The sequence below is a fragment of the Typopeltis vanoorti genome, chromosome 15 (assembly GCF_054136105.1).
Source record: "Typopeltis vanoorti isolate ZY-2024b chromosome 15, IOZ_Tvanoo_1.0, whole genome shotgun sequence".
Lineage (NCBI taxonomy): Eukaryota > Metazoa > Arthropoda > Arachnida > Uropygi > Thelyphonidae > Typopeltis > Typopeltis vanoorti.
Window position 1 is genome coordinate 2,888,268 of NC_143563.1, and position 15,936 is coordinate 2,904,203.

General features: G+C 37.8%; 1 protein-coding gene across 2 annotated transcripts in view; it reads right to left on the minus strand.

The window, feature by feature from the left end:
* The window catches only part of LOC150098312 (uncharacterized), a 733,595-nt gene that overhangs the window by 301,602 nt on the left and 416,057 nt on the right, over window positions 1-15,936 (minus strand). For both annotated transcript variants that reach the window (XM_090404774.1, XM_090404775.1), the window contains exon 27: window positions 9,829-9,936. In XM_090404774.1, coding sequence (XP_090260900.1) covers window positions 9,829-9,936 — 108 coding nt within the window. The remainder of the gene's footprint in view (window positions 1-9,828; window positions 9,937-15,936) is intronic.

Genomic DNA, 15,936 nt, shown 5'->3' on the forward strand with positions numbered 1-15,936 from the left:
CTCTGCAGTTTGCATGCCTTCAGTCTATCCTTATAACTAACATTGTATAGTCCTAATATCATTTTTATTTGATCCAAGGTTAATTTATCCTCTTTAAATCCAGATGACCAGATCTGAGTACAACAATCCAGATATGGCTTGATCAGTGCTTTATAGAATGGAATCACTACTCTTTTATATCTGCTGTTCAATGTCCTTCTCAGTACAGTAATCCTCTAGATTGATAAGAGAAATGTTCCTTTTGATGGTAAGCATGGATTTATTAAAAGTAGATAATCTTTTAGCAATCTGCTTATGTATTAAAACAAATACAGGTAAGGTAATATGTGATATGCAAGATAAACGGTATAGTATGTTGACATATACATTAAATAGTACATGTTAACATACTGTAAAAGTTAACATGCAGTACATGATTCTCTCCAATTTTGTATTATATGCAAACAACTATTTCCAATTGTTTGTAGATGATGCCAAATTGGGGAGAACTATGAGTAGAAGAGTAGATGTTGTGGCTCTATGAGTGGAGTTTGATATTGTGCAGCAGAAGGTTTTAAAATCTGGAAAGCTGTCATTGGATGCTGCCTCCAAACACTTCTCTCTATAGCACAATTGGAAAATTGGGACACTGTTTTTTTTCAATTGGAAAAGACCTGAGTTTTGATTCTTGTCATAATAAGAGGAATCTTCACATGTGCTTTTTACTGAAGGTGAGTTATCCAAGAGTTTTTCTCCTGAAGATCCAGGTTTTCATGTCACATACAGGCAAACTGACCAGCATACATATGCAATACATAGATGAAAAATACTTAGTGAGCAGTGGATGGCACTCTGTGTGTAGACAATGGATAGCAACATAATGTACATTTATGTACAGATTCATAATGTACAGATGAATGTTTAAGTAATATATAAATGGCATGCTGTGTGGAGCAGAGGGCCTCTCATATGAGCCCTTGAACTCCATAAAAGTGCTATATAATAAAATAGCAAAAATTCAATGAGACTTTAGAATACAAAGTGATTGGCCTTTCGAACATGATAAACCTCTCATGACAATCATTGAACATTGGCAAGTTTGTATCATTGATATCGCAGTACCCCATGATAACAACATCAACAGCAAAGAACTGGAAAAAGTTGCTAAATATTGAGATCTTGCAAATGAAGTTGGCTAGCTGTGGCTTAAATAGACCAAAGTCATCCCAATCGTTATTAGTACACTTGGGACAATTTCAAAGTAGCTATCCAGTTATTTACAAGAATTAAACATCAACAAGTTAACTATGTATGATCTACAAAAAAAAATAGCATTACTTGGAACAGTCCATATTTTACAATGCTACCTGGTAGGTAGCATTGTAAAATATCTTAGATTCTTGAGTAAAATCTAAATTGCGCAGTTTCACCTGCCAAATTGTTGTTTGACTAATACCTTGTTTTGGCTGTGTTTCAATTGTGTAATTAAAGTCACAATAACATTAATAATGCACAGTATATGAATGATGATGGCAGAGAGAGAGAGAAGAGAAGAATATTCTGCAAGATGTGGAGAAAACATGGGATATGATGATAATGGTGGATAGGAACCTAAAATTTAGGAGACACAATGCTAAAACTGTGAGAATATCAGAATGAAATTTTTCAAAAATGTTGTGAATATTAACATAGAAGTGAGGTGGTTATGATTCCCTTGTATGAGGAAGTAATTATTGCCAGCATGGTTGGTCGAGTGGTTAGCGTATCTGCTCTCCAGTCAAAAGGCTGTGGGTTCGAATCCCGCCGTGGGCATGGATGTTTGTGATTGTCTGTAGAAATGCTAGTGGTGGCAGTAGATGGCATTAGTATAGTTGGTGGAGACAGAGTTGTAGAGTAGGTGCCCTCCCTCAATGAGTCTTTGGACTCCCTGGAGGTGTCATGTAATAATAATAATAAATATTATTATTATTATTATTCTATATATGGATTACTGTGCACAGATTTTTTTGCTTTTTTTGTAGGGGTGAGAAGTAGTAAGAATGTACTTGAAAGAGTGTGGTAACAGATTAATGTAGTGTCTGTTTTCTTCAATTTTGGGCATAAAGACAGACTGAGAAAATGCAGTTTGTAGAGTCTTATGGATAGGAAGGAGGAGGGGTGATATGACCAAGACATAAACTGGTAAAGAGTTGTTAGTTGTTTAATGTGGAAGACGTTTTTTCATAGTATAAGAAGATGGAAATAGAACAACAAGCCATTCAGAGAAGCTGCATAATGAGGGTGTCAGACAGGAAGTGGGAGTTAGTTTTTTTATGTTAAAAGTGACAGTGATCTGATCTGATTGACAGTTTGGTGAGTGGAATACGTTGCTTTAAAGTGTAGTGCATGCAGAAACAGTGAATGAGTTCAAGACATGGCTTTATGAGCTGTGTGTGTGTGACAATGGAACACTCCAAATATGAGTTGCTTAACCATGGATGTCTGATGGTGATAATAACAGTAATAATACATAGAACACCACAGGAATTTATTAGTCATTGCTAAATAAAAAAATTATGATGAATTTCAATACCAAAAGAAAACTGGTGGCTTCTTTTAGGTGGAAAAGACAGTCGGCATAATTTATTTATTTACGTGATGACTAATAAATACTTGTGTTCTATGTATTGTTTTTGTCATAAAACTGCTTTCATCAAAAACAACAACAACAACAATAATAATAAATACAAACTGATCTATAGCTTTACACATCCATTCTAACAGCACCACTGAATAGTGGTGCTTACTTTCCTTCCATTCCCTAGTGATTTTTCCAGTGCAAAACTTTGCTTAAAAAGCCAGGTTGCTGGCACAGTCAGTTCACTAGCATATTCTCTTAAAACTTCTAGCAAAATCCCACCAAATCTCACTATCTTATTCACGTGTATTCTTAGTCTAAACCTTCAATCCTCCCTGCACCACTAGGAATAATACCTACCATGCAAGGAAGCCAATAAAGTGCTCATTAAACAGTTTCACTTTATCACTTGCACAGGTAAAATGACTAACCATCTGTACCTAACAAGATCATCTAGACACAGTTATTTCTCCCCTTCTTACTGGCTGCATAATGAATGAATTTCTTGCGTTTTCCAATGATATCACTAAATTTAACACCCTAAACCTTGTGTTATTCCATCAGATGCTGCTCAAGACAGTTATCCCTCACAAATTCACTCTCCTTATTTCCGTACACAATCTCCTCCTTTCAATCATTTACTATTATCATCATCAACATCATACTTTCTATGGAGTCAACAGACTCATCATGGAGATCCATTCAACTGACAACATATTTATCATACTAAACCTTAAAATCCCTAACACTTCTGAATTCACAAGATGTTCTGGTAATGTGTTCCATTCAATCACAATTCTCCTTGTAAAAAATCTACTCCTCTCGCCCCCTCCTTTTCCACCCTCTTACACAACTTCCAAGGATGGCCTTTGGTTCTTTCCATCTCATCTTCAACTCTTTTTATAATTCCCCTCTGTATTAATCCAGCCTATTAATGGCCAGCCTGGTTGGCTAAATGGTTAGCATATCCACTCTCCAGCCAAAAGGCTGCTGGTTCGAATCTCACCGTGGGCATGGATGTTTGTCATTGTCTGTGAAAATAACAGTGGTGGTGGTGGTGGGCAGTAGACGGCACTGGTGTAGATGATGATGATGGTAGTTGTAGTTCATTGTAGTTGGTGGATTAAGTGGTGGAGACAGAGAGCTGTGGAGTAGGTGATCTCCCTCGATGAGTCTTTGGACTTCCTGGAGGTATTGCATAATAATAATAATAATAATAATTTTGGTCTGGTTGGCCAAGTGGTTAGCGTATATGTGCTTCAGCCGAAGGGCTGCAGGTTCGAGTCCTGCCATGGACATGGATGTTTGTGATTGGCTATGAGGGTACCAGTGTAGGTGGGCAGTGGATGGCATTGGTGTAGATGATGATGGTAGTTGCGGTTTGTTGTAGTTGGTGGATTGAGTGGTGGAGATGGACAGTTGTAGAGTAGGTGCCCTCCCTTTCCGAGTCTTTGGACTCCCTGGAGTATCAGGTAATAATAATAATAATAATAATAATAATAATCTCCTCATTAAATCAAACATCATCTTCTCTGGAACTCTCACCTTGATGTGGTGAAGACACTTGCAATTTTTCAAGGGTGTATTCTACCAGCAGGGCCTCCCAAACTGGAAAGGCTGATACTGAGGAACCACTAAGAGAGATTTTGACTGGGTGCAATGGTACTCCAGAGGAGCAGCTCCCCAACAGCATGTGCTACTCCTTGGGGTGGAGACAGCTGCCTATACAGCTTACTTGGTCACTCAGACATATTCTGAGGCAGAGCAGTGTAGGCTGGGTTATCAATCTTTAAAATGGCATGAGCGATAACATCAGTTATGGCATTCCACAGCTCTAGTTAGATGGGCTACCCAATCCTCTCCAAAGCCAATTCATTATCATGGGAGAAACACTAACCCCTTCAATTAAAACCATGAATATGCAACATAGAAGAATGATCCATAATATCTGGCATCACTGGATCTTACAGTCCCTGGAGAACATAGTCCAGCTACTGGACTGGACATGCTATTCCAAAGCAAAATAACAGATGCAAGTGCAAGAAACCAAATTACATTATTGCTACATACAATGTAAAAACATCAGCAGATGATGAAAAGGTAGAGGAATTGGAATATGAAATAAAAAGAATGAAATGGCATATAACAGAAGTAAGTGAAGTGAAGAGAAAATCATTGGAAGATTGCATAACACTAAAGCAAGAAATGTGCTTCATCGGAAAGGACCAGATGATGTCAACAGAGAGGCATAGGTTTCTTAATAATAATAATCATCATTATTATTATTTTACAACATTTCCATGGAGTCCAGAGACTCATTGTGGGAGATACAAATTAACCATTATACACACAAATCCTATCATACCTCTCCTTGCATCCATTCACCATCAGGGAACTCAAAACCAATTCTGGCCATCCATTCTGCTCTCCAAAAAATCTGGTCTGCACACCCCTACTAACCACATTCTTACACAACTTCCATGGATGGCCTCTAGTTCTTTGACCAGTTGCCATATACTGAAAAATTTCACTTGTATCAATTTTATAAAATCACTTTATTATCTTAAAAGTTTCTATCATGTTCCCTCTTTTCTGCCTATCAACTAAACTTTGTAACCCACAAACCTTCAACCACCAATCCTTGTAAAGAGTATTCCACAAAGCTGTCACCATCGTAGTCACTTATCTATGATTCAACTACTACTGCACACAGATTTGGTCACCTGAGTTTCTTAGGGAACAGGAGGTGGTAAAGAGGGATAAAGAGGGATAATAACTTCCTTATCTTTACTTGTTAGTGGGTTTTTCAAGTAATCCTTTGAGTTATTTTACCAACTTTGGCAATATGCCCTCTGAACTTCAACTCTTTGTCCACCATTATCCCCAAGTCCTTAGCCTGATAAATTTACTACAGTCCAGTACCATCAATATTATGCACCATAAGCAACCTTTTCAACCCCTTACATTTTGCAACATCAAATTGACAATCATCATCCTTTGTCCACAATGGCAATTTATTTTTTAAATCATCCAGCAGATATCTACATCATCTTTATTAACTATTGCTCACCCCAGTTTTGCATTATTAGCAAACAACTAAATATTCACTCTTAAATCTTTCCTTATGTCATAGGTTGTTGACAAACACACACAGAGAGAAGTGATATAACTCATTGTATGAGGAGTTATTAGATCACATCTCTTTCACTGTTATCTGGATTTAAGAGAGAGACAAAAATCTATTGAGAGGTCAAGGAGATTAACAAAAGTTATATTACAGCTATGAAATGTCAGTTATCAGAAAAGGTCAAGAATATAATCTGAAGAGTTATTATTATTATTATTTCCCAAGACCTCATGGAGTCAAAGACTCATCTGGGCGGTCCTTTTATCACACACACAACTCATCATACCGTGTCTTAAACACACTCAAACTCTTTGCAGACACCACACTCTCAGGCAAGGCATTCCAATCATTCACAACTCTGCACGAAAAAAACCTGTCTCTCACTCCCCTACTCACACCCTCTTTATATAGTTTCCAGGGATGACCTCTGGTTCTCTCCTATTCTCTGTGTGCTAAATCTTTAGCAACACACCTCTTGCTCACTTACAGTCAGTCTCTCCTCCCCATCATCAACTGCTCTCAATCTCTCCATGAAATCACATTCACAAGATTGAAAGATCTTTGTGAACTGCTCATTAAGTATCTCCACCACACATTCTGCAACAGCTGTCTTTATACCATTTCCTCCAATCAATGTCATCCTTCCATAATCATTCTTTCTTTTGCTGGCTATATATCGAAAGAACTCATTAGGATTCTTATTGGCTTCATTAGCTAATTGCTATTCATACCTCTCTTTAGCTACTCTCACCAACCAAGTCACCCTCCTTGCCTGGTCTTTGTAGACCTCATGAAATTGGTTACTTCCACTTCTCTTATGCTGCCTCCACAATGCCCTTTTTCTCTGTATCGCATGCTCAATCTCTTTATTCATCCATCTCACACCTACCTTATTTAACCTTCTCACCCTTGGAATACATTTAGACATTGCTTCTACAAGACAGTTTTTGAAAATCTCCCAAGCTGCATTGATCTCTTTTCCAGCTAACTCCTCATTCCATGCTTCACCCACAAGCTGTCTCCTAAGCTCTTCATAATCACCCTCCTTGTAGTTCCACATATACCCTTTTTTCACAGGGATCCTTGCACTGCTGGCAACCACCCAGGTTAACACCTCATGGTCACTTTCACCAATCGGTGGATGATTTGACACCTCATTTATAATTACATCCTCTGATGAGATGACCAAATCCAAGACCCTTAATCCTCGTGTGCCCTCTGTTACATACTGTCTGAGGTAGTTATCCCTCAAAAACTCAAGAAACTCATTTTCTTTATTTCCAGTTGCTATCTCTTCATTCCAGTCTATATTGCCATAATTAAAATCACCCATAATGATCACCCTTTTCTTATTTGCTATCACCACCATCCACATTACCAAGTCTATAACAACATCCCACCAAGTATTTGATTCTATTCACCTCTATCTCACACCATACTGCCTCAAAACCACTGGCCCTATTTCCCTCTTGCATCTCTACCTTGTATGGACATAACTCTTTCTCTATCATCAATAGTACTCCCCTTTCCTTTTTACCCCTTCTATCCTCACGAAACATATCATACCCATCCATCTCTATTCCTGTCAGGATGTGGTCCTCATCTAACCATGTCTCACTTATTCCGTCAATCTTTGGGTGAACAGACGCAATTAGTGCAACCATTTCATCCGCCTTGTTTCTTATACTTCTAGCATTTGTATACAAACACAACAGCTCATTTCTGGATCTACAGCTAGTTCCACTGATACTACCACTCACTCGATGTGATCTCTCCAAGCTCAACTTGGGCCATTTCCCTTTCTGCTTCTTCATTTTAAAACCCCTTTCAATTCCAACTATTTCCTCTTGATCCCTGGTCATCCCATTACTTTCCTGCCTACACATGCTCTCACCTCCTCTTGGAGCATCCACCTTTCTCATGCTATGTACCCCTGTCCACCCTGAGCCTCCCCTTTTCCCTGCTCGTCTTGCACATCCATTCTCTCATTTTCTATACTCATACCACTCACTTCCCCAGTCATTTCCAATTCTTCAATCTCTCCTATCTTGCTCTCCTGCTCTTCCACATCACTCCCCTCTCGATCTGATTCATTCTCTATATTCACTTCTCTACCTTGCAGCAGTCTCTCCAAACGACTCACACCATAACCACTCAAATGCAGTCCATCGCTCCCATACAGCTCACTTTGTCCCTCAAACTCATTCCACACATTAACAAACTGTACTCCCATCTGCTCACACATTTCAGCCAGAATATCATTAATAATCCTTGCTCTCCGCCTCATTTCACCACAATCATACCTAGGCAACACACTGACTACCCTTCCTGTCACACTATTCTGTTTTATCTTTCCAAGAAGCCTCCTGACATTCGTTCTGACATGCTCTTTGTTCTCTCTCAAATCATTTGTACCAATTCATATAATTAACTCTTTTGCTCACTCCCGCCTCATATCCAATGCCTCAATCACTCTACTCATTTTACCGCCTTGGAAAACATACTTTGTGCATTTTATCCTCTAGCACACCTTTAATAATGGAGTCACCATACAACGCCACTCGCTCATCTTTCGTTAACTCTTTCATGACATCATGATTTATTTTAATAGTTTTAACTTGAATTCTTTTAATTTCATTCCGCATCCATTTCATTTCTTGCCTCATCCAATCCAATTCACTTTCCGAATCTCACGACACATTCTCTCTATCATTAAATCTTTCTAACTCTCAACCTCCTCTTCTCACTTTCCCTCTCATTCATCCTTCTTTGTTTCTGTACTTTCGGTCCAACATACGTCCAACTTTCACTATCATTCTTCTCACTTTCACTCTCATTTATCTTTCTTTGTTTCCGTACTTTCGGACTAACATGCATCCAACTTTCGCTATCATTCTTCTCACTTTTACTGTCATTCATCTTTGTTTGTTTCAGTACTTTCAGTCCAACATGCATTCCACTTTTGCCATCATTCATTCTTTTTTCACTATCATTTATTGTTTCGATTTTTTTCACTTGCGATTTCTGCATCATGCCATTTCAACTTTCATTCGTTCTCTCAATTTCATTTCTTTCCACCATTCTCGCCTCACTTTCATCCCTTTTAACATCCATTACGGTTTTCAAATCACTCTTTTTTTTTTTTTCCTCATTTTTTAACATTTTTTCGCCTGTCTTTCGCACCATCGTTCTCTTTCAAACGTGCACTCGCGACACAATCATTACTAACACTTTCTGTCATCAATTTCATATTTGCATTCATCAGTTCCTCATTTAGGTCACATTTCGCACACACCCTTCTTCCATCCATGCTAAACATCCACAAATCATTTATGTAATTGAAGGAATACATATAACAGACCTCACACTTAACGAAACGACTGAAATCTAAATTAAAATCATAGAATGACAATGCCGCCACCATTTTTTTTTTTTTTCCCTGCAGGTTACTAGATCTAATAATAACAATTTCGTAATTAAGTTTAGGCAAGGAAAATTCCCCACACTAATAATACTGGTAGTGCACAACATTTACAGCCACTCATACTCAAAGAATTACGCATATATAATTAATTATTCCTAGAATAACTTATCTGAATCAGAAGCTCTTCTTAGGTACGTCCATAGTGCTTCAATTAACCCTTTAACAGTCGATGAACAGAAAAATAATAGGTGATATGAGTACGACAAATTGCATTATAACTGGTGACAGTTGTTTACCATATGGTAAATACTGAATGTACTGTAATCTTTCAAAGAGAAAGGGAAAGGGTGGGAATAAGTAAAGAGGATATATCTGGAAGTTGCATAACTGTATGATGAGTGATGACTAGAAATCAGGATTCTGTGTTGAATATGGGGAGTGTACAGATATAAAATAAAATTAAAGTAATGTAAGATAGATACTGTAGCAGTTAGGAATAGACATTTTTTGATTCCACAGAAATCTAATATCTGATAATAAAAATTTTTCTTAATTTAGAGGGGGATTAAAAATAATTTTATAGCCTTATTTACTTAAAATGCATGCATCATTATATTGCTAATGAAAAGTTTTCTATTGATGACTCATCACTGTATTAAAATTACAATAATCTAAACTTACTGATGGGCCTACTGATCCTTGTTCACCAGGGGGGCCAACAATACCCTTATCACCTTTTTCTCCAGGACGACCAACATCTCCTTGCTTTCCTGCTGGTCCAGGCGGTCCCTAATGCAAAAATTTTATGATATTATTAAAATGAATGCTCAATTATTAATCCACAGTATTATTTGTTATAAGGGCGAGTATAATAAGCAACAGAAGTAGAACAATAGACTATTCTACTTCTGTTGCTTATAGAAGAAGGACAATAGATTGTTCTTCCTAACAGACAATATATATTGATGAAATATTGATGATATATTTCAGTTCTTCCCTATAATTTTGACATACAGAAGTATCAAACAGAAAGACATTCAGCAGAATTATAAGACAGGTGTTTACAACAATTTTAGAAATTAGCTTAGGGAGTTCATGCATGAAAGAATTGAAAGCAATAGATATCACCAGTGTGACACAATCAGTGAAGAGATATTTATTACCACCAATGGCAAGTTGCATACGATGAAAAAATTAACGTTTTGGTGTTAACTTTTTGTTTGGATTTCCTGTTTAACTTAACTGATTAAATTAAACAGGAAATGCAGATGAAAAAAAAAGTTATGGAAAAAGTGAGGGATAGAGAGCAGTTGCATGAGGAATATGACTCAGACCAGAAAGTGACTAGTATAGTAAGGAAGACAAAATAGGAATACAAAAAAGAGACTCGAAAAAGAGACTTCAGCAACTCTAGTGCCACTGCTAGAGTTGCTGAAGAACATGCCAGTGGATACGAGCTATGTTAAAAAAAAATAAATGTTTTTAAAGGTGTATAGTGCGACTGCTGTCGTGAATTGTGCTAGATTTTTTCTCAGTACTATAAGTGTTCTTTAGTGGTGGTGCTTTTGGAATTTAGTTGTTGTTTATGTCGGATTATTTTTGGGTTACTGAGAAGGCGAGGTCAGATGCATCTGAGAGAGAAGAGAAGATAAGTTCTTATTACTTAGTATAGTTAAATATGGTTTATACTTATAGTATTGAGTAAGTAAATTAGTTTACAGTAGAGTGTATAACATAGAATTTAGCATTTAGTTGTAGTAGTATTTCAACTTGGTGACAATGGCGTGTCACCAAGTCTTTCCCCCATTTAAGGACTCTATTTTGCATAACATAATAAAGGATTTTGTGGCATGCAGAACTTGTGATATGTATGCATCCCAGCAATTGCATATGTAGCGGTTGAGAGAAGCGGGAGTGCATATATGCACAAAATGTAGGCAAATGGGAGGAATTTGGTGACTTAGATATTATTATTATTATTTCGGGCAACTCCAAGGAGTTGACAGACTCATCGAAGGAGGCCCAACATCATGTCAAGAACAACTATTTGACATTCACACGGTATCTATCATACCTTGCCTTGAACTTATTCACAGTCATAGCACCCACACCAGACTTTGGTAGCTTATTCCACTCATTCACCACTCTCCAAGTAAAAAACCTAACTCTAACACCCTTGCTAACCACATTCTTGCCCAGCTTCCATGTATGGCCCCTAGTCCACCACCACCATTCCTATTCTCAAAAATATCTTCTCAATTAATCTTACAGAAACCCTTCAGTAATTTGAAAGTCCCAATCATATCACCCCTTTTCCGCCCATCAACCAATTTTTGCAACCCACAAATCTTCAAGCTGTTCTCATAAGGTTCATTCCATAGACCTGCTTGGTCACTCGTCTCTGGATCCTCTCCACCTCCTCCCCATCAAGAAGAAACCCTGCCACCCATATCTGGGCAAAGTACTCTAGATGGGGTCTTATCAAGGCTCGATACAAAGGAACAATAACTTGTTTGTCTCTGCTTGTTAAAGTATTTTTCAGCAACCAAGTGATTTGATGAGCTGATTTAGCCACTTTTGCAATGTGTCCCCTAAACTTCAACTCCTTATCCGCCAACACCCCCAAATCCCTTGCTTCGTCAATCTCATGGAGTACAGTTCCATCAATGTGGTATACTGCTGCTAATCTTTTCACCCCAAAATGCATAACCTTACACTTTGCCACATTAAATCGACATCCAGTTTCCTTAGCCCAGTCCTCCAAACTATCCAAATCATCTTGCAAAATTTTGACATCCTGTGCACTCACTATTTCTCTACCCAACTTTGCATCATCAGCAAACAAGTGAACACTTCCTCTCAGATCCTTTCCTATATCGTTAATGAACAAATTGAAAAGTAGTGGTCCAAGAACAGAACCCAGTGGCACACCACTACTCACAAGCCGTCTTTTGGACTCTACTCCTGAATAAACCACTCTCTGATATCTCTCCATCAACCACCCTCCTATCCTATGTCCATCCCCACATGCTGCAGTTTACTGATTAGAATTCCATGTGGTATCCTGTCAAAGGCCTCAGCAAGGTCCAGTAGAATCACTGTAAACCCATTACCTTTATCCATTCTGCCGTCACTGTGTCATAAAACGTGAGCAAGTTACTGAGGCATGATCTACCCTTCACAAAACCATGTTGTCCCCCATACAGTATCTCATTTTCATCTATCCAATCCTGTATTTTTCTCTTGACTAATTTCTCCAAGATCTTGACAATTATTCCTGATATGCTAATTGGTCGGTAATTTACAACAGCAGTCTTGGAATCTCCTTTATACAGTGGAACTATTTTCCCATCTTTCCACCCCCTCGGGACTAACCCAGACCCGAGACTCAAATTAAACAAAATGGTCAAGAGCACTGACAATTCTTTAGCCGCTTCAATTACAACAAGAGCTGGTATACCATCCAATCCCACAGATGTGTTAACATTGAAGTTTTGTAATAGACTACTCATCTCCACTTCATTCACTGCAATTCCCGTATAATCTATTGGTTCATTCATTCCTGCAATGTCACCACCTGGATGATATATTCTTGCAAAGTGCTCGCTCAGTAATTCAACTATATCAACTCATTCGGTTACCTCCCTACCATCGGCATTCTTTAAAATCATTCTGCCATATACATTTTTTCTTTTACTTGCAACATATCGAAAAAATTGTTTGGGATTCTCTTTTAGCCCGCATGGCTAATGTTCTTTCATAATCCGTTTTTGCTTTTCTTACCACACTTGTTACTCTTCTGGCCAGCGCTTTATACCGTTCATGTGCATGCCAGTCACCTTTCTCCTTAAATAATGATAAACAAACTTGCAGCATCAGGGGCAGGAGAATTTCGAGAGACAAGTAGTGTGATAGGTGAGAATAATGAGAAATACGAATGAAAAAGGAGTGCAGAAGGCTTGAACGATTCAGCCTTCCACAGATTCAGCAAACATTTTGGAGATGGTCTTGATTGGGAGGATGAATGATTCCATCCTCAAATGGCTTGGAGGAAATTTGAGGAGAGAAAGGAACTGTATGTGAGAGACTGCTTGTATTTGAACGGAGAAGGATGTAGACATCTGGAGAGACTGCTGTTTTCTGAACAGTCGATGTGTGTCAATGCAGGGAAACTAGAATTCCCAGGGTGGATGGTAGCAGGGGTAGCCTCCTGTGGGAATGGGTGCATGAGAGAAGGAGACAACATCAGGTAACACTGAGTCCAATGTGGTCTGGAGTAGATAATGATAGTGTCAAACCTTGATAAGTGGGAATCCTAAAGAATTTCACATCTATCATCGTTTAACATATAGAAAAATAAGATATAAATTTTTATGTAGGAAAATGCTTGCTTCTAAGTATGTGCGATATATATGTGATAATAATATAAATTTATGTTAGCATAATGAAGAGAGAATTATAAGTTGTTAGAGGAAATAATAATTTTTCTGATTGTGCAAGGCTGTTAATACTGTATAAATTGAACAAAGATTTACTAAAATTTGTAATACCTGTCTGAGGAATGATTACATAAAATATTGTGAACAAAGGATCAAAGGGCAAAGGCATGCCTCTCCTTCTGTTGGCCTCGGGTAGTTGCGTGCTCACACACGTGATGGAGCATGGTCAGAAGAAATTCGTAATCAAGCGAGACCACGTGGGTGAAGTGCTATGCATTGGGTGAGATACGAAGGTTAGTGATTACCGGTAGGGTAGATAGAAATAAAAGGGTTAGGAACCCTCCCCCCTCACTCTCATAAATTTTTTTTTCCCTTGGATGGTAGTTGGGGGTCGTCTGGCAGATAGAAAGTTGTGAGGAGTGGCTCTGTCCAGAAGTGTTCGGACTAGGAACAGTGCTAAGCTATGTTCAGAGTCCAGTGAGTGATAGCAGGAAGTGCCATGCAAGGTGGCGATGTTATAAGCCCATGATTGTATGATGAAGGAGTACATCTCCGCTCGTGTATCCGCAGTCCTTGGAAACACTCAGCGTCTAGGTGGCAGACATCGTGAAGGAGAAGTCACCTAATTCCACAGAGTTATGCCTGAAACAAGTCAGTCATGCCAGAATTGTGTGAAATCACAGAATGATCGGAGAATCCAAGGTACCTCATCGTCCAAGTGAACAAGAAGGAAGATCGATATAAAATTAATAATGGAAAACTCACATACAAAGATTATTTAATAGTATAATTTTCACCTGTGTGTCACAGGCATCTTCAGTACATATTAAGCTAAAAATAAACAATAACTGACAATTCCAAAAAGCATCACCTAAGTAGCTGGTGTAAGATAACTAAAAAGGTCAATAAATTTCCTAACAAAAAAAAAAAAAATCTACACAATAAAAAGTTAGGAAAGATTAGCTGATTTACATAGTACCATATCCCATAAAGGGGATAGACGTAAGCCATCTGTCCCCTTTATGGGAGATAGACGGCTTACGATCGTCTGAAGAACAAAAGGAGTGGGCCCAATGAACCAGTGTTTTAATAGTTACTGCCTTTTGACTGGGATGGTGATGAGATTTGTTCTTCAGACGATCTTTTACAGAAAGAACTGCAATTTCTTCCTTTAACTTCTTCCTTTCTATCTAATGGTTACAAGAATTGCTTCATTAAAAGAGCTTTGAGTAGTTTTAATATGTCTTCCTCTTCAAATACAGAAGAAATAACATGCATTCCTATCCCTTATGTACAAGGGATAGCAAAAGTTTTAAAACCACTAAATATTTTTGTTGCCTTTCGACCATTTAGAAAAATCTCAAACCTTTCCCACTTCTCCAAAGGACAAGCTTCCACATCTTAATTATCCAGGTGTCTACCAGATTCCGTGCTCTTGTGGATTATCTTATTTCGGACAAACAGGAAGATCTGCCTCTACTCGGCTAGAAGAACACCAATCTTATATTGAATACTTTAAACCTGAAAAGTCTGGATTTGCAGAACATGCCATCTTCACTAGACATAGAGTTCATTGGAGAAAGACAAGAGTCCTTCACAAAAGTCAGTTCCTCATGGAATGCCTTTATAAAGAAACATGTGAAACTTTACTTCATTCTCCTAACTTAAACAGATCCGATGGCTAACTATCCCCTTTATGGGAGATAGTAAGGCGTCGGATCTTTACAAATCAGCTAATCTTTCCTAACTTTTCATTGCATAGATTTTTTTTTTTTTTTTTTGTTAGGAAATTTATTGACCTTTTTAGTTATCTTACACCAGCTACTTAGGTGTCGCTTTTTGCAATTGTCAGTTATTGTTTAATTTGAGCTTAATATGTACTGAAGATGCCTGTGACACACAGGCAAAAATTATACTATTAAATAATCTTTGTACGTGAGTTTTCCGTTATTAATTTTGTATCGATATGTCTACTCACAGTATGCCTCTTTTAAAACCTAAGAAGGAAGATCGACCGAAGGAAGGCAGTCCAAATTGAAGGGACAAGTATGAAAAGCCTTAGTGTGTAATAATGTTAAAATTTCCTTTGTCTATGCTATGTGTGTGGTGTTAAGTGAAATTAAGAGACATTAAGGATCGAGGACTTTGATTTATTTAGAGCAGGACTGTAGCATGTTAACATTAGAAAGTACTGTGAGTTAACTCATATGCAGGTTAATTTAATGTGTATGCTTCAGAGAAAGCTGAGATGAATTAGTCTGAGCAAAGAGATATATAATGAATGTTTAATGAGAAAATATTACTCTAGAATAACCTTCTTTGTGAATGATTTATTAAGAATGCTGTTTTT